This window comes from Microcaecilia unicolor, chromosome 9, assembly GCF_901765095.1.
Source record: "Microcaecilia unicolor chromosome 9, aMicUni1.1, whole genome shotgun sequence".
NCBI classification, from domain to species: domain Eukaryota; kingdom Metazoa; phylum Chordata; class Amphibia; order Gymnophiona; family Siphonopidae; genus Microcaecilia; species Microcaecilia unicolor.
The window spans coordinates 22,975,382-23,000,795 of record NC_044039.1 but is presented as its reverse complement, the minus strand read 5'-3'; the positions used below and the strand labels follow the sequence as shown (position 1 = coordinate 23,000,795).

General features: G+C 47.7%; 1 protein-coding gene across 1 annotated transcript in view; it reads left to right on the top strand.

Annotated features, from left to right (window-relative positions):
* Positions 1-25,414, top strand: part of FGD6 (FYVE, RhoGEF and PH domain containing 6) — a 170,444-nt gene that overhangs the window by 28,525 nt on the left and 116,505 nt on the right. Inside the window, exon 2 of the mRNA XM_030214964.1 lies at positions 12,716-15,152. Within this exon, the coding sequence (XP_030070824.1) occupies positions 12,716-15,152 (2,437 nt within the window). The remainder of the gene's footprint in view (positions 1-12,715; positions 15,153-25,414) is intronic.

The window sequence follows — 25,414 nt, the reverse complement described above, 5'->3', positions numbered from 1 at the left end:
ACTTTCTGGATTCTCAGGCAGTACTTTTCAAATTTAAGGAAGAATAAAGATATGAAGAGGCAAATTTTTTTTTTTTTTTTTTATCTGCAGGGCTGGCAAGAGTGAGATTCTGGTCACACCCACTAGACTTGGTTGTCCTCTCCAGCACCAATGTCTCTCCTCCCCATGCAAATAAACTACAAAACCAAAAAATAAGAACTAACTGTCTGCCAATAGCAAAACCTTTAGTTTTTCTCATTACACATTGGTTTGTTATACATGTTCATGATGTGATATAATCTTATACTTGTATAAGGGAACCCTCGGAAGATACCACTTATAAAGACAATGTCATTAAATCTTTTGCCTAGTGGCATAGCATCTCTTCATTGGGCTATCCCTTAATTCATTTTTTGTAAGTTCTATTGCAAACACATAAAAGTGCTCAATCTACATGTGCTCTAAATAATAATCAACTTATCTTATCTTTGAAGCCGTGTCCATGTCTCTTAATGCTAAAATCCTCTTGGGCCTCCCCTGATTGCGCCCCATGCAACATCCTCCTTTCCCATAAACCTCTCCTGCTTCTTCCCATGCCTGTGGTGCTTCAAACTCCTTGCTGCAGCAGCAACCACCACACGCTGTTTGTAGCTGGTTCTGGAACCTTTACTCTGCACATCCCAGACCTTCTATAAACAGGAAATTGCATCAGCAGGGGGCGGGACGTACAGAGGAAAGGTTCCAGGGCCAGCTGCAGACAACCTGTCTCACTGCATCAAGGAGACAGGTTTGAAGCACCCAGGCAGGAGTGGTGTTTGGACCCATGGGGGGGGGGGGGGGGTTGCTGGGCATCAGGAGAGCTGCTGATTTGCACTCAGGAAGGAAGGAGCAAGGAGACAGGTTAGGAGCGCCATGGGGCTGGGCAGGGGGAGGGAGAGCTGCTGAATTTTTTTTTTTTTTGAGGGGGGGGGGTGGACGGACAGGAGAGATGTTAGACAAGCATGAGCAGGAGAGATGCTAGACTGGCAGGGGAAGGGGCAAAAGAAAATGTGGAGGACTGGGGGGGGGGGAAGGGGGGGGGGGAAGAGAGAGATTAACAGCGCAGGCAATAATAGGTATTAATAGATTAGCAAACCCACCACATCTCTCAGGGTTTTAGTTTAACTAGGTCCAGCAGAGCAGTCAGACTAGATAGGAAAATATTAGCTATCAAAAGCAGACTGAAACAAATGTGTTTTAAAGTAAAATTTTAAATGAGGAAAGAGGATTCTGTTCGTAGAGAAATGGGTAAATTATGCCAGAGTGTAGGTCCCTCTTTGTTAAACATTACCTTCCAAAGTGCAGAGGACGGAAGTGCACGTAATGGTGGAACAGACAGTAATGATTGTTGGCTGGATCGTAAAGTTCATCCAGGGACAGAAATTTGGACAGTCCTGAGTGAAAATTTTTGAACACCAAATACGATATCCTACCAGCAACCAGTGTTCAGCTTTTAACAGTGGAAGTCACATGATCATATATTTTAGCATGAAAAAGTAGTTTCACAGCTGTATTTTACATCAGTTGTAAGCGTCTGATTTCCCTCTGGCCAATGCCCCTGAGGAACACATTGCAGTAATCAACTCGTTACATGACGAAAGCATGAATTACTATACGTAGTGCTTTTTTTTTTTTAAATCAAACAAATGTTGACCTGAACGTATCTGATGAAGTCTGAAAAAACATGCTTTAACAACCGCTGAAATATGGGCCTTGAAAGAGAGGGTGGAGTCCAGTAGTACGCCCAAAACTTTGATTGTATCACTAGGCTATAGAGCCATGTTACCAAAATCTAGTGTAAACAAAGGAGGTGTTGGAGAAGATTTACTGAAAGTGTGAAAACGCGGGGGCTTTTTTTTTTTTTGTAAATTAACATAACATAGTAAATGATGGCAGATTAAAGACCTGTACGGTCCATCCAGTCTGCCCAACAAGATAAACTCATTATACATGGTATGCGATATATACCCGAGTTTGATTTGTCCTTGCTACTTTCAGGGCACAGACTGCAGAAGTCTGCCCAGCACTGCTCCCGCACTAACACCTCTGAAGTTAACGTTGAAGCCCCTTAAAATTTACACTCCAGCCCATCCATATTTACCCAGCCAAGATAAGGGCACAGACCATAAAAACTAACTTATTCTGTTGTAGCTAATGCTCTGTCTGTCTCAGTTTAGTTATAACATCTGTCAGAGAAGGGTATCTAGAGGCATAAGATTTTGAAGAGATATGGTATAAATCCCAGTTTTTGAATCAAGAAAGCCAAAGGGGCCAAGTAAATGTTAAAGCAGGGGTGTAGCCAGACCTCGAGGTGGGGGGCAAATTTTGGTCGCTGCCCTGTCGCCACCCCTTCCCCCGCCTTGCCACCCTCCCACCGCTGTAACATCTTGGTTGGCGGGGGGGGGGGGGGTCTCGCCTTGACTACTGCAACCTACTCCTCACTGGCCTCCCACTTAACCATCTATCCCCCCTTCAATCCGTTCAGAACTCTGCGGCACGTCTTATATTCCGCCTGCACCGATATGCTCATATCACCCTTCTCCTCAAGTCACTTCACTGGCTTCCGATCAGATACCGCATACAGTTCAAGCTTCTCTTACTAACCTACAAATGCACTCAATCTGCAGCCCCTCATTACCTCTCTACCCTCATCTCCCCTTACGTTCCCACCCGAAACCTCCGCTCACAGGACAAATCCCTCCTCTCAGTACCCTTCGCCACCACTGCCAACTCCAGGCTCCGCCCTTTCTGCCTCGCCTCACCCTATGCTTGGAATAAACTTCCCGAGCCCTTACGCCAAGCCCCCTCCCTGCCCATCTTCAAATCCTTGCTCAAAGCCCACCTCTTCAATGTCGCCTTCGGCACCTAACCTTTATACCTATTCAGGAAATCTAGACTGCCCCAATTTGATTGCCCCTATTTGACTGACTGTACATTTGTCCTTTAGATTGTAAGCTCCTTGAGCAGGGACTGTCCTTCTATGTTAAACTGTACAGTTCTGCGTAACCCTAGTAGCGCTTTAGAAATGTTGAGTAGTAGTAGTAACCCCCACCAGCTGAAGACTTCGTCCAGCGCTGGTCTCAGGCACCGCAGCATTGCCTGACCTGCTCTCTCTCTTCCTCACATCCGGCATGCTCCTTTTAGTGAAACTGAATTTCACTAAAAGGAGCGTGCCTGATGTGAGGGTAAGAGAGAGCAGGGCAGGCAATGCAGCGGCGCTGCCGCAGACCAGCACTGGATGAAGTCTTCAGCTGGAGGGGTTGGGGATCCCCGCCAGCCAACCAGGGGCCCAGAGCAAACTTGTGGGGGGGGGGGGGGGGCAGGCCCATGTGGCCCCACCTAGCTACACCATTGAAATAAAGCTGGTGCAAGTAAAGAACCTTGGGGTACCCCACATGGTGATTCATAAGGGTCCGAAAGTTCATCTTGCCAGAGAACCTGGCAAGATCGTATAGAGAGAGCCAGACTGGAAATTCCTTTTTCTGCTAAACGAAGCTAAAGTAGATTGTGGTCTAGCATATCAAATGCCACCGTCGGATCCAGCGAAAGCAAGAGGATTGTGTTTTTATTAGCTTGTGCTTTCTGGATATCCAAAAAACACGTGTAGCAAGGCTGTTTCTGTGTCATGATGGGGACGAAACCCTGTTTGATTAGAATGTAATACCTCATGTGTCTCCAGAAACTGAGTTAAATAGGTCACCACAGTTTGTTCTGTGACTTTAGAAAGAAATGGAAATGGAGAAGAGATGGCTGAGGGGAAATATGATAGAGGTCTATAAAATAATGAGTGGAGTGGAACGGGTAGAAGTGAACCGTTTGTTTACTCTTTCCAACAATACTAGGATTAGGGGGCATGCGATGGAGCTACAAAGTAGTAAATTTAATACAAATTGGAGAAAATCTTTCTTCACTCAATGTGTAATTCAACTCCGGAAATAGTTGTCAGAGAATCTGGTAAAGGCGGTTAGCTTACTGGGGTTTAAAAAGGGTCTGGACGGTTTCCTAATGGAAAAGTCCATAGACCATTATTAAATTGATTTGGGGAAAATCCACTGCTTATTTCTGGGATAAGCATCATAAAATGTATTGAGCTTTTCTGGGATCTTGCCAGGTATTTGTGACCTGGATTCAGTGGCGTAGGAAGGGGGGGCAGTGGGGCAGTCCGCCCCGGGTGCACACCATTGGGGGGGGGGGGGTGTCGGCTCGCTGGTTCCCTGCTCTTTCTGCCCCTGAACAGTTTACTTCCTGTTCCGGGGCAGAGAAAGCAGGGAAGCAGCAGAGCCGACGCAGCTCCCAGTGACGTGCACTGGGGGCGGATCGGCCCTCCCGCCTGCCCCCCACTGCAAGGTAAGGGTGCGTTTCGGGGGGGGGGAGAGAGTGCGTTTCGGGGGGGGGTGTACTCCGGAGGGGGGGTGCGCCGTGCCCGTGCTGCACCCCGGGGGGGGGGGGGGGGGTGCGTAGCGGCGACCCGCCCCGGGTGTCAGGCACCCTTGCTATGGCACTGCCTGGATTATCCAGTGTTGGAAACAGGATACCGGGCTTAATGGACCTTTGGTCTGTCCCAGTGTGGCAGTACTTATGTACTTGATTACTGGTACCAGTTCTGAATTTATGGACCTGGGAGCACTGGACTATACTGTAGATCGGTGCAATATGACCTCTGATGCCTGGCTTAGAAACAGTCAATGCTGAATAAAGGTATTGTTACAGGCAAGTGGATTGTTTTGCCTCACAGGATAGCTCTAGAAACGAGGGACAGCGGCAGCATGTTCAGCTCTAAATTGGTCCCCAGGAGGTGATGAAGCATCTTCAGCCCCATGTGGCCTGGTAGGCCGCTGCAGCAGCAGGGCTTTATGGAGGAGATGAAAGGTTAAAAATGGGAGGAAGAGAGGGGGAGAGCTGATGGAGGGGGGGGGGGGGGGGGGACGAGACGAGAGCAGTGAGTGGGGTGAGCAGTGGAAGATGAGAGAACTGCACTTGAATGGGGGAGGAAAGTGTGTTTGCTAGGAAATAAATTTTATTCTCCATATAGTCTCACTCTGTCTGCAACGCCTTAGAGTGGAGGAGTGGCCTAGTGGTTAAAGCACCGGTCTTGCAATCCAGAGGTGCCCAGTTCAAATCCCACTGCTGCTCCTTGTGATGTTGGGCAAGTCACTTAACCCTCCATTGCCTCAGGTACAAACTTAGATTGTGAGCCATCCTGGGACAGAGAAATATCCAGTTTCTCCGAGGACAAGCAGGCTGCTTGTTCTCACGACTGGGTGACGTCCGCGGCAGCCCCCACCAACCGGAAAAAGCTTCGCGGGACGGTCGGCACGCAGGGCACGCCCACCGCGCATGCGCGGCCGTCTTCCCGCCCGTGCGCGACCGCTCCCGCCAGTTCCTTTTTTTCCGCGACTGGAGAGAGTTGTGCTTTGCCGCTCTCTCTGTTTTCAGCCGCCGGATTTCGATCGCGTTTACGCGGATCGTCGCTTTTCTTTCTAAAACTTCTTGTTTTTTGGTTACCGCCGGTTTCCTTTTTCAAAAAAAAAAAAAACCTGAGCGTGTGGAGCACGCGCTCCCCTTTTCCCTCGCTTCTAGCGGGGACGCCACGTTGCGGCCTAGTGGTCGCTCGGTCGTTTCTTTTTCGAGGTGTGATTCCAGCCACCATTGACGACTTTGACTTCGCCGACGCGATTTTTCCGTCGATGTCCTCGAAGGTCCCGAGTGGATTTAAAAAGTGTGGTCGCTGCGGCCGGCCGATCTCGCAGACCGACACCCACGCTTGGTGCCTCCAGTGCCTCGGGCCGGAGCACAATATCAAGTCGTGTTCTCTGTGTCTCGGTCTCCGGAAACGGACTCAGGTTGCGAGGCAAGTTCTGCGGGACCGTCTTTTTGGAACTTGCGCCGGCCCCTCGACGTCGACCTCGAAGGCATCGGTATCGACGCCCGGCCCTTCGGTACCGGTATCGATGCCCGAGACATCGGCACCGATGGCAGCGACCCCAGGAGAACAGGTCCCGTCGGCCCGCCGGTCCTCCGGTGAGAGTGGAGGTGAGAGGCCGCGTGGGCAATCGGCCCCGGTCACTCCCTCAGCTCGTGGGCCGCGGGACCGAACCCTGTCTGACCCAGTACCTCGAGACCGAGGGGGATCGACCTCCTCCTCCTCCATGCCTTCCGGCGCCGGTGACGGGCATCGCAAGAAGGATAAGAAGCGTCGTCACCGGTCGCCCTCGGTGCATCCGGATATCGGAGAGGAGGCGACGCCGAAGCGTCATCGTCGAGAGGAGAGGTCTCCGTCGGTGGTGGAGGTACCGACGCGTCGGGGTTCCGGCACCTCGGTGCCGTCTCCTGGCCCCCATCAGCTTCTGCCGCCGACGCCCCTACCGGCCCCACCGCCTTTCCCGGCAGTGGGCCTGGACGAGTGCCTCAGAGCCATCCTTCCGGGGATCCTGGAAGGGCTGATGCGCCAGGCTGTGCCGGCGCCGGGGGTGCTTGCGCCCTCGGCGCCGATGACTGTGGCGCCGGCGAGCTCTAGCCCGGCGCCGGGGCCGTCGACACCGCCGCCGCTTGCGGCGCCGGTCTCGACCGCCACGCAGGTGGAGTCCCCGTCGACGTCGATGGAGGGAGCTCCGTCCCCGCCGGCGCGGGAGTCCACCGCTCGACGACACCGAGACCTCTGTGCCTCGACGTCGAGCCGGGCCCGGTTCAGGACTCAGCTACATGAGCTTATGTCCGATACCGAGGATGAGGACTCGTGGGGGGAAGAGGAGGACCCTAGATATTTCTCCTCAGAGGAGTCTACGGGCCTTCCCTCGGACCCCACGCCTTCACCGGAGAGGAAACTCTCACCTCCCGAGAGTCTCTCCTTTGCCTCCTTTGTGCGGGATATGTCTATTAGCATTCCCTTCCCCGTGGTCTCTGTGGAAGAGCCAAGGGCCGAGATGCTCGAGGTCCTCGACTATCCATCACCACCTAGAGAGTCCTCCACGGTGCCGCTGCACAATGTCCTCAAGGAGACACTGCTTCGGAACTGGGTGCGACCATTAACTAACCCCACCATTCCCAAGAAAGCAGAGTCCCAGTACAGGATCCACTCCGACCCAGAGTTAATGCGGCCACAATTGCCCCATGACTCAGCGGTCGTGGATTCTGCTCTCAAGAGGGCACGGAGTTCGAGGGATACCGCCTCGGCGCCCCCGGGGCGGGAGTCTCGCACTCTGGACTCGTTTGGGAGGAAGGCCTACCAATCCTCCATGCTCGTGACCCGCATCCAGTCATACCTGCTCTATATGAGCATTCACATGCGGACCTATGTGCAACAACTGGCGGACCTGGTCGAGAAGCTCCCGCCGGAGCAGTCCAGGCCTTATCAGGAGGTGGTCAGGCAGCTGAAGGTGTGCAGAAAGTTCCTGTCCAGGGGTATCTATGACACCTGTGACGTGGCATCTCGTGCTGCGGCCCAAGGTATAGTGATGCGCAGGCTCTCATGGCTGCGTGCCTCTGACCTGGACAACCGCACCCAGCAGAGACTGGCCGACGTCCCTTGCCGGGGGGGGGTAACATTTTTGGTGAGAAGGTCGAGCAGATGGTGGACCAACTGCATCAGCGGGAAACCGCTCTCGACAAGCTCTCCCACCGGGCGCCTTCAGCATCCACCTCCACAGGTGGACGTTTTTCCCGGGCCCGGCAGGCTGCACCCTATTCTTTTGCAAAGCGTAGGTACAACCAGCCGGCCCGAAGGCCTCGTCAGGCACAGGGACAGCCCCAGCGCGCTCGTTCTCGTCAACAGCGTGCGCCTAAGCAGCCCCCTGCGCCTCCACAGCAAAAGCCGGGGACGGGCTTTTGACTGGATCCACGGGAACATAGCCGCCCTAAAAGTGTCCGTACTGGACGATCTGCCGGTCGGGGGGAGGTTAAAATTTTTTCACCAAAGGTGGCCTCTCATAACCTCCGACCAATGGGTTCTCCAAATAGTGCGGTGCGGATACGCCCTGAATTTGGCCTCCCTGCCTCCAAATTGTCCTCCGGGAGCTCAGTCTTTCAGCTCCCATCACAAGCAGGTACTTGCAGAGGAACTCTCCGCCCTTCTCAGCGCCAATGCGGTCGAGCCCGTACCACCCGGGCAGGAAGGGCAGGGATTCTATTCCAGGTACTTCCTTGTGGAAAAGAAAACAGGGGGGATGCGCCCCATCCTAGACCTGAGAGGCCTGAACAAATTCCTGGTAAAAGAAAAGTTCAGGATGCTTTCCTTGGGCACCCTTCTGCCAATGATTCAGAAAAACGATTGGCTATGTTCCCTGGATTTAAAGGACGCATATACTCACATACCGATACTGCCAGCTCACAGACAGTATCTCAGATTCCGCCTGGGCGCACGGCACTTTCAGTATTGTGTGCTGCCCTTTGGGCTCGCCTCTGCCCCACGAGTGTTCACCAAGTGCCTCGTGGTGGTAGCGGCCTACCTACGCAAGCTGGGAGTGCACGTGTTCCCATATCTCGACGATTGGCTGGTCAAGAACACCTCGGAGGCGGGAGCCCTCCGGTCTATGCAGTGCACTACTCGACTTCTGGAGCTGCTGGGGTTTGTGATAAATTACCCAAAGTCCCATCTCCAGCCAACGCAGTCTCTGGAATTCATAGGAGCTCTGCTGAATACCCAGACGGCTCAGGCCTACCTTCCCGAAGCGAGGGCCACCAATCTCCTGGCTCTGGCTTCACAGACCAGAGCGTCTCAGCAGGTCACAGCTCGGCAGATGTTGAGACTTCTGGGTCATATGGCCTCCACAGTTCATGTGACTCCCATGGCTCGTCTTCACATGAGATCTGCTCAATGGACCCTAGCTTCCCAGTGGTTCCAAGCCACCGGGAATCTAGAAGATGTCATCCGCCTCTCCACCAGTTGCCGCACTTCACTGCTCTGGTGGACCATCCGGACCAGTTTGACCCTGGGACGTCCATTCCAAATTCCACAGCCCACGAAAGTGCTGACGACGGATGCATCTCGCCTGGGGTGGGGAGCTCATGTCGATGGGCTCCACACCCAGGGTCTGTGGTCCCTCCAGGAAAAGGATCTGCAGATCAACCTCCTGGAGCTCCGAGCGATCTGGAACGCACTGAAGGCTTTCAGAGATCGGCTGTCCTGCCAAATTATCCAAATTCGGACAGACAATCAGGTTGCAATGTATTACGTCAACAAGCAGGGGGGCACCGGATCTCGCCCCCTGTGTCAGGAAGCCGTCGGGATGTGGCGTTGGGCGTGCCGGTTCGGCATGCTCCTCCAAGCCACGTACCTGGCAGGCGTAAACAACAGTCTGGCCGACAGACTGAGCAGAGTCATGCAACCGCACGAGTGGTCGCTCCATGCCAGAGTGGTACGCAAGATCTTCCGAGAGTGGGGCACCCCCTCGGTGGACCTTTTCGCCTCTCAGACCAACCACAAGCTGCCTCTGTTCTGTTCCAGACTTCAGGCACACGGCAGGCTAGCGTCGGATGCCTTTCTCCTCCATTGGGGGACCGGCCTCCTGTATGCTTATCCTCCCATACCTTTGGTGGGGAAGACCTTACTGAAGCTCAAGCAAGACCGTGGCACCATGATTCTGATAGCGCCCTTTTGGCCCCGTCAGATCTGGTTCCCTCTTCTTCTGGAGTTGTCCTCCGAGGAACCGTGGAGATTGGAGTGTTTTCCGACTCTCATCTCGCAGAACGACGGAGCGTTGCTGCACCCCAACCTTCAATCCCTGGCTCTCACGGCCTGGATGTTGAGGGCGTAGACTTCGCTGCGTTGGGTCTGTCTGAGGGTGTCTCCCGTGTCTTGCTTGCCTCTAGGAAGGATTCCACTAAAAAGAGTTACTTTTTCAAGTGGAGGAGGTTTGTCGTGTGGTGTGAGAGCAAGGCCCTAGAACCTCGTTCTTGCCCTGCACAGATCCTGCTTGAATACCTTCTGCACTTATCAGAGTCTGGCCTCAAGACCAACTCAGTAAGGAATCACCTTAGTGCGATTAGTGCTTACCATTATCGTGTGGAAGGTAAAGCCATCTCTGGAGAGCCTTTAGTCGTTCGATTCATGAGAGGCTTGCTTTTGTCAAAGCCCCCTATCAAGCCTCCTACAGTGTCATGGGATCTCAACGTCGTCCTCACCCAGCTGATGAAACCTCCTTTTGAGCCACTGAATACCTGCCATCTGAAGTATTTGACCTGGAAGGTCATTTTCTTGGTGGCAGTTACTTCAGCTCGTAGGGTCAGTGAGCTTCAAGCCCTAGTAGCTCATGCTCCATATACCAAATTTCATCACAACAGAGTAGTGCTCCGCACCCACCCAAAGTTCCTGTCGAAGGTGGTGTCGGAGTTCCATCTTAACCAGTCAATTGTCTTGCCAACATTCTTCCCCAGGCCTCATACCCGCCCTGCTGAACGTCAGTTGCACACATTGGACTGCAAGAGAGCATTGGCCTTCTACTTGGAGCGGACACAGCCCCACAGACAGTCCGCCCAATTGTTTATTTCTTTCGACCCTAACAGGCTAGGGGTCGCTGTCGGGAAACGCACCATCTCCAATTGGCTAGCAGATTGCATTTCTTTCACTTACGCCCAGGCTGGGCTGGCTCTTGAGGGTCATGTCACGGCTCATAGTGTTAGAGCCATGGCAGCGTCAGTGGCCCACTTGAAGTCAGCCACTATTGAAGAGATTTGCAAGGCTGCGAAGTGGTCATCTGTCCACACATTCACATCACATTACTGCCTCCAGCAGGATACCCGACGCGACAGTCGGTTCGGGCAGTCGGTGCTGCAGAATCTGTTTGGGGTGTAAATCCAACTCCACCCTCCAGGACCCGAATTTATTCTGGTCAGGCTGCACTCTCAGTTAGTTGTTCTTCGTAGGTCAATTTCTGTTGTACCCTCGCCGTTGCGAGGTTCAATTGACCTGGGTTCTTGTTTTGAGTGAGCCAGAGAGCTAGGGATACCCCAGTCGTGAGAACAAGCAGCCTGCTTGTCCTCGGAGAAAGTGAATGATACATACCTGTAGCAGGTGTTCTCCGAGGACAGCAGGCTGATTGTTCTCACCTACCCTCCCTCCTCCCCTTTGGAGTTGTGTTTCATATTTTATTGCTTGTCATTCAACTGGCGGGAGCGGTCGCGCACGGGCGGGAAGACGGCCGCGCATGCGCGGTGGGCGTGCCCTGCGTGCCGACCGTCCCGCGAAGCTTTTTCCGGTTGGTGGGGGCTGCCGCGGACGTCACCCAGTCGTGAGAACAATCAGCCTGCTGTCCTCGGAGAACACCTGCTACAGGTATGTATCATTCACTGTATCTGAATGTAACTCACCTTGAGCTACTACTGAAAAAGGTGTGAGCAAAGTCCAGAAAAAAACCGAAAAAATTATTTAGGAGAATGAAAGGGATGTACATGTTAAGTGTAACAAGTAAACCCTGGAGGAATTTTCAATTTCCTGCTCATCATTACAGCCTCTTTCAGGTGCGGGCCTGATTCTAGTAAATGACGGCAGATAGAGGCCTGTATGGTCCATCCAGTATGCTTATAGAGATTATTTGCAGGGTCCTGTCTATATTTGCTGTGGTTTTGTGGTACCAGTGCATTAGTCAAAACCCCTAGATCTGAGTGCTCCTTTTAATTTTTTTTTTTTTAATGCCTTACAGCAAACAGGGAAGAAATGTCCCTGTAATGTGGAAGTCATCCAGTCTGAAATTTTGCAGCGAGGAAGCTGTGCACGGATGAGATTTCCCAATCTTCCACAAGTTCAGCAGAGGATATAGATTTCTTGCTGCTGTTCTGTCCCCTGTGCATTATTGTTTTGCAAATAGACAAAGAGAATCAAATTGAAGATGGGATGTAGTTTACGGCTGGCCGCAAGGCAAGAGACTTCAGTTTTGGGATTGGTAAGGGTTGAGCGTGCCACAGAAATACCTCCCCTCCCATGTAACATCGGGTATCGGGCACACTTATGATGACACCCGCATCCAAACAAACTAGGGGTCCCTTTTACTACATCAACCGGCTCACTTTTATCGACGTGTTTATTCACGCCTTCAAAGAAATGAAGCAAATTGGTGAAGCAAGACCTCCCTTGGGTAAATCCGTTCTGGCTCTGTCCCATTAAACCATGTTTGTCTGTGTGTTTCGTAATTTTATTCTTTATAATAGTTGGCAGTGTTTTGCCCGGCGCTGAAGCCAGGCTTACCGTTCTGTAATTCCCAGATCACACCGGAGCTCTTTTTAAAAAATCGACGTTACATTGGCCACCCTCCAACCTTCAGGTACTAAGAACTATTTTAACAACTGGTTACAGATCACTAACAACAGATCAGCAATTTCATGTTTTAACTTTGTGCCATGTAGGTTGTATTGGCCTCTGTTTACTGAAGGTTTCAACAAAATACACGTTTTGACAGGGCCGGATATAGAGCGGATACCATATTGTTAGGGCATTTCTGGCACTACCTTGTGGATTGGGGAGAGGTGGTGCACTGTTGTCTCGTGTGTCTAAATGACACACAACTGTATACGTCACCGAGACATTCAGTCTGAAGTGGGAGTAGAAGTTCTATAAATGGGGCAGAAAAGGGAAGAGAGAAATTAAGATGTGGAAAGGAAAATGAACACAGGTGGAATGTTTATAATGATACTGACATTCTTGTTCTAAAAGAGAAATTTTTGTTTATTGACTAAAACTTCTTCTTTTTTTTTTTCTCCTTTCTAGAAGCTAAGAAGCCTCCAGTGGCACCCAAACCAAAATTTGCAATGGGACACAAGCTGATCCCTCCACCCATTGCGCCCAAGCCAGATCTAGCGTGTTCCAGCCTCACACCAACATCGAAGAAACCAAAACCCGTCATTGCACCTAAGCCAAAGGTTCTCAGTAGTTCTTCTGTCGCTGAATCGAGGCCTTCCCCGTCCATAGGAAACGGTATCAAGTCTTTGGGAGAGCATCAAGGAAATTGCTCTGTAAACTTGGATACCATGAATTGCAGAAATGGAGCACCAGTAATAGGATGTGAAAACCCTGCATATATTATCCCAACCTGCTCATGCAGGGCAGAGTGCAGTCATAAGCTTGGAAATGACAAGGCACGGTCTAAAACTCAAACTGGTTTTGACCAGCTAGAAACGCTTGAAAACTTAGAAAACAATAAATTGTGCCGGCATCCATCCCCACCTGTAGAAACGAGGAAAAAAAATAACCCTTGTGAGAAGGTCCTTGGGACCAGTCCAGTGGTATCAAAAGTCAACTGTTTGGAAGACCAAGTTCAAACTATTTCAAGAGTGGACGCACTCTCTAACGGCAATCACATAGAGCACAGAGAGGCAGCTAATGGATGTTATAGTGATAAAAGAATTGACATGGAATTTACAGAGTCTGATAAATCTTTGTCCCGCTCGGAGGAATCTAGAGACAAAGGCAGAGACAGTCTCGGCAAGGTAACTGAAAGCGAATTGGAGAAATCGGAAGTTTGCCCCGGTGTTGCTGAAGATAGTAACACTTTTTCTTCTTTAGGCCAAGGTAGTCTGAGAAATGGCAGCACAGATCATGCGATGTTTCCAGCAGGTGATGTTAAGACACCGTGTCCTTCAAGCGCATACGTAGTAGGGCCTTCTACAAAAGCGCTTCCAGTTCCAAGGCCCAGGAAGGCACGTGCTGCATGTCTGATCCGTCAAGACTGCATTGAGACTCTGGGAGAAGGACCTAATGAATCTGACAGTTCAGAGGCTAATTCCAGTGAACCTTACAGCTGTGACTTAAAGAAATTTGCAAAAATTCATATACTTGGGGAGAGTGTTTCCTATCACGAACAGCATTTAGAAAACTTGGATTGTGTTTCAAAGCATGAAAATTCTAACCATGGTGAACAGTCGTGTATAATCAAGGTAGAGAGTGGTGCAGAAATACGGGACGCCCTGACTGTTTCCTCTGCCTCTATACCCACGACTTCTTCTAGTTTGGTTGATAACGTTGATTTTGCCCTTGAAACAGACTTTGGCCTAGCAAAGTCGACAGATAAAACAGAAGAATATTCAAATTCAGGTGCTGTGGCGAAAAGTACAAGCTTTTTGAGATGTAGCTCTCTATCTATGAGCTTGCCTAAACAACTTAAATTAACATATGACCAGCACTCGCCCACGTCCGATGACCCTGATACCTCTGCAGAGGAAAAGAACATAGAGGATTCCATAAAGCCTAATAGTTTTCCAAGAATTATTCCCAAGAAACCCCAAAGACATAGCTTGCCTGCAGCTGGACTGCTGAAGAAGTCTGCATCTGAGGAGCTGGTTGAAAAGCATTCTTATGTTTCAAGTGAGGAAACGAGCAGAGAAGGAAATTTGGATAGGACTCGCTTTAGGTATCTGTTGGCCAAAGAGGATGTCATGTCGTCAAATTGTGACTTTCCAAAACAGGCATCAGAAAAACCTGTCTGGAAATTACCTCATCCGATACTGCCATTTCCAGGCAGTCCAGAGTGCTTAAAGACTGCTTCAAATATTGAAGCGTCAACCATCGTCACCAAGCCTAGAGCAAAATCTTTGTCTTCAGTTGATATCGAAAGAGTAGAAAAACCTGCCAAAGACTGTCCAAAGAAAAGCTCTTTAAAGAAGTTACTAAACATGAAGCTGTCTGTGTGCATAATGAAAAGTGATTTTCAGAGGTTTTTGTCTAAGGGCAGCCAGTCGGTGGACAGTGGCACAGCTACCGGCCTTTCATCCGCAGAAGGGAATGGGATAAGTCATGGTTTCAGCTTCACATCCCCAGCAGGCGACAGGAAACAAAAAGCTGCTAAAGCACACTCTGCTGATTCTTCTAGCCCGACATCACAAAAGAAAAAAACGAAGCAGAGAAATCAGCTAGACACACCAAGCGGTCAAAGGTCAGGGTCTTTGGATGAAGAGCAGTTTTTATCGGGGACAAAGCCACCAGAAATGCCTCTTAAGGTTAATTCAACCCCAGAATATGAAAATGTTCGTCATTATGAAGAAATTCGAGAATATGAGAACTTGCCTTTTGCTCTGGCTTCTGATCCGTGTTTTGAATGGCGGAATACCAATAGTGTGACGGAATGTGACGCCAGCATATATGAGGTGCAAGACCCCTGTGAAGCCATGAGGAGCTGTAGCATCTATAGACAAGGCAACTTATACAGCAGGTAATAGCTGATGAGTTAATAAAGTCGTTCAAAACCTGGCATAATCCTGCATGTTGGAATGAAAATTGAGATTTTTAGGTACCTCTCAGAGGTCTGCACTTTAATAACTTGTATATAAAATCTTTTGTTGCATACACATTACTTTATCAGAAGTCTGACGGTACATATATTTAGCATTTGATTTTGGTATAAGAACATAAGAGTAGCCATACTGGGTCAGACCAATGGTCCATCTAGCCCAGTATCTTGTTTGCCAAACAATGGCCAGACACCCAAATCATGGCAACACTCCATACTACAAATCCCAGGGCAAGCAGTTGTTTCCCATGTTTGTCTCAATAGCAGACTATGAACTTTCCCTTCAGGAACTTGTCTAAACCTTAGGTGGGGGGGGGGGGGGAGGGAAAGTGTTTTGGGCTATATTTATTAGCATTTTTGACTCATCGGGCCTACTTGTTAACCTAACGTTAATTAGAATGTGTTGATTAAAATGTGTGGACATTAGTTTTTTCCACGCAGAGTAGACTGAGCTTTGCTTAAGTTGAGTTTGGTTTCTACAGGGGTAAAAATTATACACCTGCTAAACGGAATGATCCATAAGAAGGGTTAGATGCAAGGAGTTGGGTAGGGAGCAAGAACTGGACCATGATTCCTTTCAGTATGTTGGAAGGGTGTAGAGCATCTTCTGCATACGTGTACTCTCGTTCAGCAAACCATGTGACTAACTTCAGCATGGGCCACTGCTCGATTTCGAGTGTAGTTTTCCTGTCATTTGTGATGAGAAGGTTACGTGCTTGCCTCTTTGTATTTCAGGGCTAGGTTTCGGTTTCCTGCAACTTTTGCAAGGGAAACAATTCTGCAGGAAAGAAAATCATGCCAGGAAAATCTTGTCAGTCCACTGGAAGATTTTATTTTTTGGGGGGGGGGGGGGGGTGGAGGGGGTGTTGGGAAAGAAAGGCCTAGGAGTCTCCTCCTGCTCCCTTGGGTTTCCAACTCGGTTGTAACCGGATTTGAGATCTGGCACCACAAACTTTCATTCGCAACTACATGGGAGGTTTTTTTTTTCCGCTGTTATAACCTTCCCATTGTTAGGCAGCCGAATCATTGCAGCAACTGCCCTTGGTCAGGGACAAAACTCGTGTGTTCCTTCTGGAACCTCATAATAAGTACATAAGCATCGCCATGCTGGGACAGACCAAGGGTCCATCGAGCCCAGCACCCTGTCACCGACAGCGGCCAAAAGAACAAGCAATTTGTCCCACCCATCCTAGAACTACTGTATTATTCCCTCGTCCATTCAATAACATTCTATGGCTTTTTCCTCCAGGAAGCCGTCCAACCCTTTTTTGAAGTCCTCTAAGTTAACCGCCTTAACCACCTTTTCCGGCAGGGAATTCCAGAGTTTAACTACGCGTTGAGCGAAGAAAAAGTTCCTCCGATTCGTTTTAAATTTACCACACTGCAGCTTCATCGCATGCCCCCCTTGTCCTAGAATTTTTGGAAAGTGTAAACAGACGCTCCACATCAACCCTTTCCATTCCACTCATTATTTTATAGACCACTATGTCTTTTTTGAGGTGCGGCCATTAAGTATTTCTGTTATATGATTGCTGCGACTCCTCCAGCTCCCCCCCTTCCCCCCTAAAGCATGCGGATTTTGCTTCCACAGCTAGCCCAAACAGCCGAAGAGCTGATCTAGGAAATGAATCTACGTAGGTTCTTTGCATGGACCAACAAGCTGCTCATTAACATGTTTTCCCCAAAATCATAAATGTAAGAATTGGGAGGACTGTTCTGTAGTGCTTGTGACATAAATTTTTTTCCCTATTGCAGTTTCTGTTCCAAAATTTGCAAAGGGTTAAGTGCATGGGTCAAATAATGTTACCATTTCAAAATCAGACAAGCAAACTAACTTACGGGCTGTCTGCTCTTTGTGGTCCTCCTGTTGCTTGTAAGACTTACAGGTCAAGTCCAAGCCATCATTATGAATGAAATTTTCTGGGAATCTTCAATTTCCAGGTAAGTCTCCAGGTTTTGTGTTCAATTCTGGTCGTCACATCTCAAAAAAGATATAGTGGCATTAGAAAAGGTACCGAGAAGGGCGACAAAAATGATAAAGGGGATGGGAAGATTTCCCTATGAGGAAAGGCTGAAGCGGCTAGGGTTCTTCAGCTTGGAGAAAAGATGGCTGAGGGGATATGATAAGAGGTCTATAAAATAATGAGTGGAGTGGAACGGGTAGACGTGAATCGCGTGTTTACTCTTTCCAAAAATACTAGGACTAGGGGGCTCATGATGAAGTTAAAAAAGTTTAAAACAAATCGGAGAAAAATTTTCTTCACTCAACGTGTAATTAAACTCTGGAATTCGTTGCCAGAGAATGCAGTAAAAGCAGTTAGTCTAGCAGGGTTTAAAAAAGGTTTGGATGGCTTCCTAAAGGAAAAGTCCATAGACCATTATTGAAATGGACTTGGGGAAAATCCACTGCTTATTTCTAGGATAAGCAGAATAAAATGTATTGTACTTTTTGGGGATCTTGCCAGGTACTTGTGACCCGGATTGGCCACTGTTGGAAACAGGATGCTGGGCTTGATGGACCTTTGGTCTGTCCCAGTATGGCAATACTTACGTACTTATGAGCGAGTACATGAAACAACAGGAAATAGTGACTTGCTCAAGATTACAAAAATGTCATTGAGAGAGCAGGATTTTTTTTACACTGGTTTTCTTTGTTCACAGCACATGGGTCGAAGCACTAGGCCAGTGAAGGAAAGGCCAGTATGACAACTGGAGCCTAGTCTGTAATGTAGCATAATAATTACCATACTGGGTTAGACCAAAAGTTCATCAAGCCCAGCGACCTGTCTCCAACAGTGGCCAATCCAGGTCACAATACCTGGCAGGATCCCAGTTAAGGTGTATGCTGTGAGGTGAAGGGCAACTTACTTTTTCTATACGAGTGCCGCTTAAGTTGAAACCAGCGCTAGGTGTAGAAGAGCAAGATGGCAGATCTAAGCTGAGAGTGTGGAGTGAGGCTGAAAACTCAAGAGCACTTGCCCAGTGGTAAAGCATAGCCTGAGTTTTTTCCAGTGGACCTGATGGTTTAGTCTGTCTTCCAGGTAGATTGATATCTTTGTGGTCTACATGGGGAGTGCCAAGTATAATTTATTTACAAGTTGTTATATCTTCAAATCTAGGTATCTAACAAAAAAAAAAAACACATAATAAAACAAAAAACGTAAACCCAATACACTCATAATAATGCTATCAAAAAATATCATACAAACAATACACCCATAATAATATGCTCTTCAATAAACTACTACTACTTAACATTTCTAAAGTGCTACTAGGGTTACGCAGCGCTGTACAATTTAACATGGAAGGACAGTCCCTGCTCAAGGAGCTTACAATCTAAAAGACAGGTGTACAATCTAAAGACAAGTGTACAATCTAAAAGACAAGTGTACAGTGGATCTGATAGGGCTTACTATATTTCTCGAAAGGTTAGGTGCTGAAAGCAGCATTGAAGAGGTGAGTTTTAAGCAGAGATTTGAAGATGGGTAGGGAGGGGGCTTGGCGTAGGGGTTGAGGAAGATTGTTCCAGGCATAGGGTGAGGTAAGGCAGAATGAGCGGAGCCTGGAGTTGGCATCCTAAATTATAAAATGAGAAAAAACTGTGCATTAACTTTTTGGGAAAATGGTTTTTTTGGAAGCAATTTACTTTTAGGTGTTTTCTGAATGGGAGCAGAGCTGATCTAGAACATAGGAGATTCCATAAACCAGGTCCTGGAGCAAATCACAATGCACATTGAGCTTAACCTGTGTAAACAAAAATACTCCCCAAACAAACAAAAGGTACATATCTTAGTTCTTGTTGGTTTATAAATCGTCAAAGCAGCAGTAATACAAGCTTAGAGAATCATCATGCAGCACCTTTACAAAAAATCAAAGTAACATTTTTTTTTAAAGCGGATTCTTTAGTTGAAATAGTACAGGTAAAAAAATACTTTCAAAATGAGAAACCTCACAAATCAAATTGTGCCGTCCGCTTTTACAGCAATTTGCGGAAGACCAATCAAAAATGCGTTCCAGTAATCAAAGGAAAGACAAAAGCTTGCAGAACAGTTCAAAAATTAGCCTAGCTTACTACTACTACTACTTATTTCTATAGCGCTACTAGACGTACGCAGCGCTGTCCACTTGAACATGAAGAGACAGTCCCTGCTCGACAGAGCTTACAATCTAATTAGGACAGACAAACAGGACAAACAAGAGATAAGGGAATATTAAAGTGAGGATGATAAAATAAGGATTCTGAACAAGCGAATAAGGGTTAGGAGTTAAAAGCAGCATCAAAAAGGTGGGCTTTTAGCTTAGATTTGAAGACGGCCAGAGATGGAGCTTGACGTACTGGCTCAGGAAGTCTATTCCAGGCATATGGTGCAGCAAGATAAAAGGAACGGAGTCTGGAGTTAACGGTGGAGGAGAAGGGTGCAGATAAGAGAGATTTACCCAGTGAACGGAGTTCCCGGGGAGGAATGTAGGGAGAGATGAGAGTGGAGAGGTACTAAGGAGCTGCAGAGTGAATGTACTTATAGGTCAATAAGAGGAGTTTGAACTGTATGAGGAAATGGATAGGAAGCCAATGAAGTGACTTGAGGAGAGGGCTAATATGAGCATAACAACACTGGCAGAATATTAGTCGTGCAGCAGAATTTTGAACAGATTGAAGAGAAGAGAGATGGCTAAGTGGGAGACCTGTGAGAAGCAAGTTGCAATAGTCTAAGCGAGAGGTGATGAGAGTGTGGATGAGGGTTCTGGTAGTGTGCTCAGAAAGGAAAGGGCAAATTTTGCTGATATTATAGAGAAAGAAACGACAGGTTTTAGCAGTCTGCTGAATATGTGCAGAGAAGGAGAGGGAGGAGTCAAAGATGACCCCAAGGTTACGAGATGATGAGACAGGAAGGATGAGAGTGTTATCCATAGAAATAGAGAATGGGGGGAAGAGGAGAGGTTGGTTTAGGGGGAAAGATAAGAAGCTCAGTCTTGGTCATGTTTAGTTTCAGATGGCGCTGAGACATCCAGGCTGCAATGTCAGACAGGCAGGCTGATACTTTGGCCTGGATTTCAGCTGAGATTTCTGGTGTGGAGAGGTAGATCTGGGAGTCATCAGCGTACAGATGATACTGAAAACCATGGGATGAGATCAGAGTACCAAGGGAAGAAGTATAGATGGAGAAAAGAAGAGGTCCCAGGACAGATCCCTGAGGTACACCAACTGACAGATAGAAGTAGAGGAGGATCCACTACAGTATACACTAAAGGTACGCTGGGAGAGATAAGAAGAAAACCAGGAAAGAACAGAGCCCTGAAATCCAAGTGAGGACAGTGTATCAAGGAGTGGGCTGTGATCAACAGTGTAAAAAGCAGCAGAAAGATTGAGAAGGATGAGGATAGAATAGAGACCTTTGGATCTGGACAGTAACAGATCATTGGAGACTTTAGCAAGCGTTGTTTCAGTTGAATGAAGGGGGCGAAAGCCAGATTGACTTGGATCAAGAATAGCTTGAGATGAAAGAAAGTCAAGGCAACGGTGGTGAATAGCACATTCAAGTATCTTGGATAGGAAAGGGAGGAGGGAGATAGGATCCAATGAAGGTTTTTTTAAGGAGTGGTGTGACTACGGCATGTTTGAAGATATCAGGAACAGTCACAGTGGAAAGTGAAAGGTTGAGGATATGACAGATAAAAGGGATGACAGTTGGAGAGATAGTGTTAAGTAGATGGGTGGGAATAGGATCAGAGGAACAGGTAGTTCATTTCGAGGAGGAAAGAAGATGTGTAGTTTCCTCTTCAGTGATTTCAGAAAAGGAGGCAGGGGTTGGAGGGTTGAGAGAATGGACTAAGGGAAGGAGAGGTGGAGGTGACCTGGTTGACAATTCAAGTTTAATCTTGTGAACCTTATCATGAAAGAACTCAGCCAGAGTCTGGGGGGAAAGTGAAGAGGGGGTTGGAGGTGAAGGCACTTTGAGGAGAGAGTTCAGTGTGGCAAAGAGACGTCGAGGGCTTGAGCCAAGAGAATTTGTCAACTGGATGTAACCGGGCAATTTGATCATGAACAAAAATCAGGTCAAGATTGTGACCTAAAATATGAGTAGAACCAGAAACCAACTGAGACCAGCCAAAGAAGATAAGATTGTAGAAAAAAAAATATTCGTAAATCTTATAATCTGATCAGTAATCTCATACATATCCTGTTTGGAGGAGCACAGCGTTCTGAGAGTGCTGAGCTGTTCTTCTCCAGCTTTTCAGCTGAAGAGTAAGTTCCTCCTGCCAGGCCAATTGAGATGACTTCTGTGGTCCTGATACATTGGCAGCAGCTGCTGAGGGAGACCACAAAGGTAGTGACAGCCAAGGAGATGGTTTGAATTTGACAGGAGCACTTGGAAGCTCAGTGGGACTCAAATGGAAAATTGTAGTGGGACAAGTACCAGGGACAGCTCAAGTCTGAGCTTTGAGGAGAAGAGAGTTTGCTGGCTGTAGTGAGGGGAAAGCTAATGAGAAGGCATAGTCAATGTTTAAACGCCCTGAGACACCTAAATATTTCATATCGTTTGGGAAGCAATTGTTGGACCTCATCTGGCCTTGTGTGAATAAATTCAACAAATTTAGGCTAAGCTGGACGCAGTTTTATTTTCTCATTTGAGCTTGATGCAAACCAGAACACTGCATCACTGATTTTATGGTGAGAATAATAACAGGAAACTTTAAGACAATCCAGGAATATAAGACCGTTTGGAATCAAAATGAGGGTGGTGGATGCTTGGATTGCCCTCCCGCGGGAGGTGGTGGAGATGAAAACGGTAACGGAATTCAAACATGCGTGGGATATGCATAAAGGAATCCTGTGCAGAAGGAATGGATCCTCAGAACCTTAGCTAAAATTGGGTGGCGGAGCAGGTGGGGGGAAGAGGGGTTGGTGGTTGGGAGGTGTGGATAGTGGAGGGCAGACTTATACGGTCTGTGCCAGAGCTGGTGATGGGAGACGGGACTGGTGGTTGGGAGGCGGGGAATACTGCTGGGCAGACTTATACGGTCTGTGCCCTGAAAAAGACAGGTACAAATCAAGGTAAGGTATACACATATGAGTTTATCTTGGGCAGACTGGATGGACCGTGTAGGTCTTTTTCTGCCGTCATCTACTATGTTACTATCCTGCTTATAATCGAACGAGAAAAACGCCCAAGTTCCGACCTAAATCGGGAGATGGACGTTTATCTCACAAAAACGAATAAAGCGGTATAATCGAAAGCCGATTTTTGGACGTTTTCAACTGCACTCCGTCGCGGATGCGGACAAAGTTGATGGGGGCGTGTCAGAGGTGTGGCGAAGGCGGAACTGGGGCGTGGTTATCTGCCGAACAAAGATGGGCGCATTTCACCGATAATGGGAAAAAAGTATGCGTTTTTAGCTAGAATTTAGGACACTTTTCCTGGACCCTGTTTTTTCACGAATAAGGTCCCAAAAAGTGCCCTAAATGACCAGATGACCACTGGAGGGAATCGGGGATGACCTCCCCTGACTCCCCCAGTGGTCACTAACCCCCTCCCACCACAAAAAAATGATGTTTCACAACTTTTTATTTTCACCCTCAAATGTCATACCCAGCTCCCTGGCAGCAGTATGCAGGTCACTGGAGCAGTTGTTAGGGGGTGCAGTGGACTTCAGGCAGGTGGACCCAGGCCCATCCCCCCCTACCTGTTACAATTGTGCTGCTTAATGCTTATTAGTCTTCCAACCCCCCCAAACCCACTGTACCCACATGTAGGTGCCCCCCTTCACCCCTTAGGGCTATAGTAATGGTGTAGACTTGTGGGCAGTGGGTTTTGAGGGGGATTTGGGGGGCTCAACACACAAGGGAAGGGTGCTATGCACCTGGGAGCTCTTTTACCTGTTTTTTTGGTTTTGTAAAAGTGCCCCCTAGGGTGCCCGGTTGATGTCCTGGCATGTGAGGGGGACCAGTGCACTACGAATCCTGGCCCCTCCCACGAATAAATGTCTTGGATTTATTCGTTTTTGAGCTGGGCGCTTTCATTTTCCATTATCGCTGAAAAACAAAAACGCCCAGCTCACACATTGTTGAATAAAACATGGGCGTCTATTTTTTCCCAAAATACGGTTCGGTCCGCCCCTTCACGGACCCGTTCTCGGAGATAAACGCCCATGGAGATAGGCGTTTTCGTTCAATTATGCCCCTCCATGTTATATATTTTGACACCCACTGGACAGGACTTAGCAAAGATCTGGGTTTTCTATCCCATTATAAACCATAAAATTTTGTCACCCTCTTATCAACTATCCATCTCTCCCCGTCTCTCGCCTACCCCACCCCACCCTCTTCCTGCGACAGTGTCATTGGAATGCTTCTGTGTTTCACTTATATATTCTGATGTTTGTCAACATTTGCTTATTTCTGATGTGATGAAGAAGGGCTACCTTCGAAAACTAATCCAAAAATGTATTAAGTAGTCCAATAAAAAAGGTATCTTATTTTCTTTTCTCTGGTTTATTTTTATTTCTATTTATTACCTTTAAAAGTGGAATAACACAGCTACCATCTCACTTTACCCTAAAAGTAAAAGCTGAGGCTCATGAAGGCCAAAAGCTGGAAGCCGTTTAGCTGGTGTTGGCCAGAAACAATGTTCTTTGGTATACTAAGCTTGAATATTTGGAGAATGTCATTTAGGAAATTAAAGTTTGTGGTTAATTCATTTTCCAGAAGTTCTTACAATTTCTCCATCATCTGCTCCTTGTCTGAAAACGTTGACCTTTCCCTTTTGTAAGAGAGTGAAAATGGCCAAAAGTCTGATTCCTTGAGAGATCTGAAATAGAATGTTGCCCTGGGTTTAGATCTTTTTACTTCAGATATCGTCTACCCTTATTGTACAGCTAGCTGCTTACAACAGCTGCAGAAAGAGTTCTTCAGTTGTAAAGATAAATGGAGAGGAGGCAGTCTTCATTTTGACAATCAGCCCAGATTGGTGACGCTTTTATGTTGCCTTTAATTCCACGTGAATGCATCCTCAAGAACCAGGAGACACATTGGTTTTATTATCTCCCTCCAAGGTTTCAGTCTTTAGTCTAACCAGATGTCCCGTTCTGTCTCTGTTTCAGCTGCTTTGGAGACCCAGTAGGCTTATCCATATCGACAAAGTTGTTTTGCCCCCTCCTCTCCAACCTGCCTGTTTTCTTGAATTATATTTCTTGAGGAAAAAAAGTCTCCTATATTGATGACTTTATCCCCCGTCCAGGAGGTAACATGTCACCTAGCTCAAGTATGCACATAAGTTATACCAATTTCCAGGAGAAAAGTCTGTTCATACTTTCCCTTCTGGAAATTACCCCACAGAAAGTACACGTTTTACATTTTGTTCATCACTTTCCTGGCTTAACTTTTGTACACATTTCATAAAATGTGTGTTTGTGAAAACCCTAACCCAGTGGTTCCCAAACCTGGTCTCAGGCACCCCAGCCGGTCAGGTTTTCAGGATATCTGCAATGAATTTTCATGAGAGAGATTTGCTTGCAGTGGAGGCAGTGCAAGCAAATCCCTCTTATGAAGATTTGTTGTAGATATCCTGAAAACCTGACTGGTTGGGATGCCTCCAGGATCAGATTTGGGAACCATTGCTAACCCCATCCCAACCATGTTTCTGCTGAGTCCGGTCTGTGATGTTTTCATTCCCTGATGAAACTTTCTTTGTGTTTCTTGAGCCCAGTTCATGTGATTGATTCTGACACATTGAATTGACCCCTGGTGCAGGCCTTGTATCACGCCGAAACACGGCCTGTGTTGGGTTAGCAGTAAAATACTGTTGTACCAATATTGAGAGCCCTTTGTGCTGTTTTCTTTGGATTACTTGTACTGTGTACTCTGACCCTCTCCGTTGTATGCTATTCTGCTGAGTCCATGGAAATTTATGTGCATATTTTAACCTACATGTAGGCCAGACTATTTTAAAGAGGCATATCTGCAGGTAAACCTCTATTTCTTTCTGATGTATCCTGTGAATGATTTCACTTTCCCACCAATGCTAGTATCTCACCTTCATGTGTTCCCTGATTGTGGCAAAGTTTATGGACTTGTGGATTTCTCTGTTTCTTTAATGAACTGGAGAGTTGAGTAGTATCGGATTGTTGTTGGCTATATCCTTTGTGTGTGGAATTCGCAGAAAGGCTGCCGTGAAATTAAAAAAAAA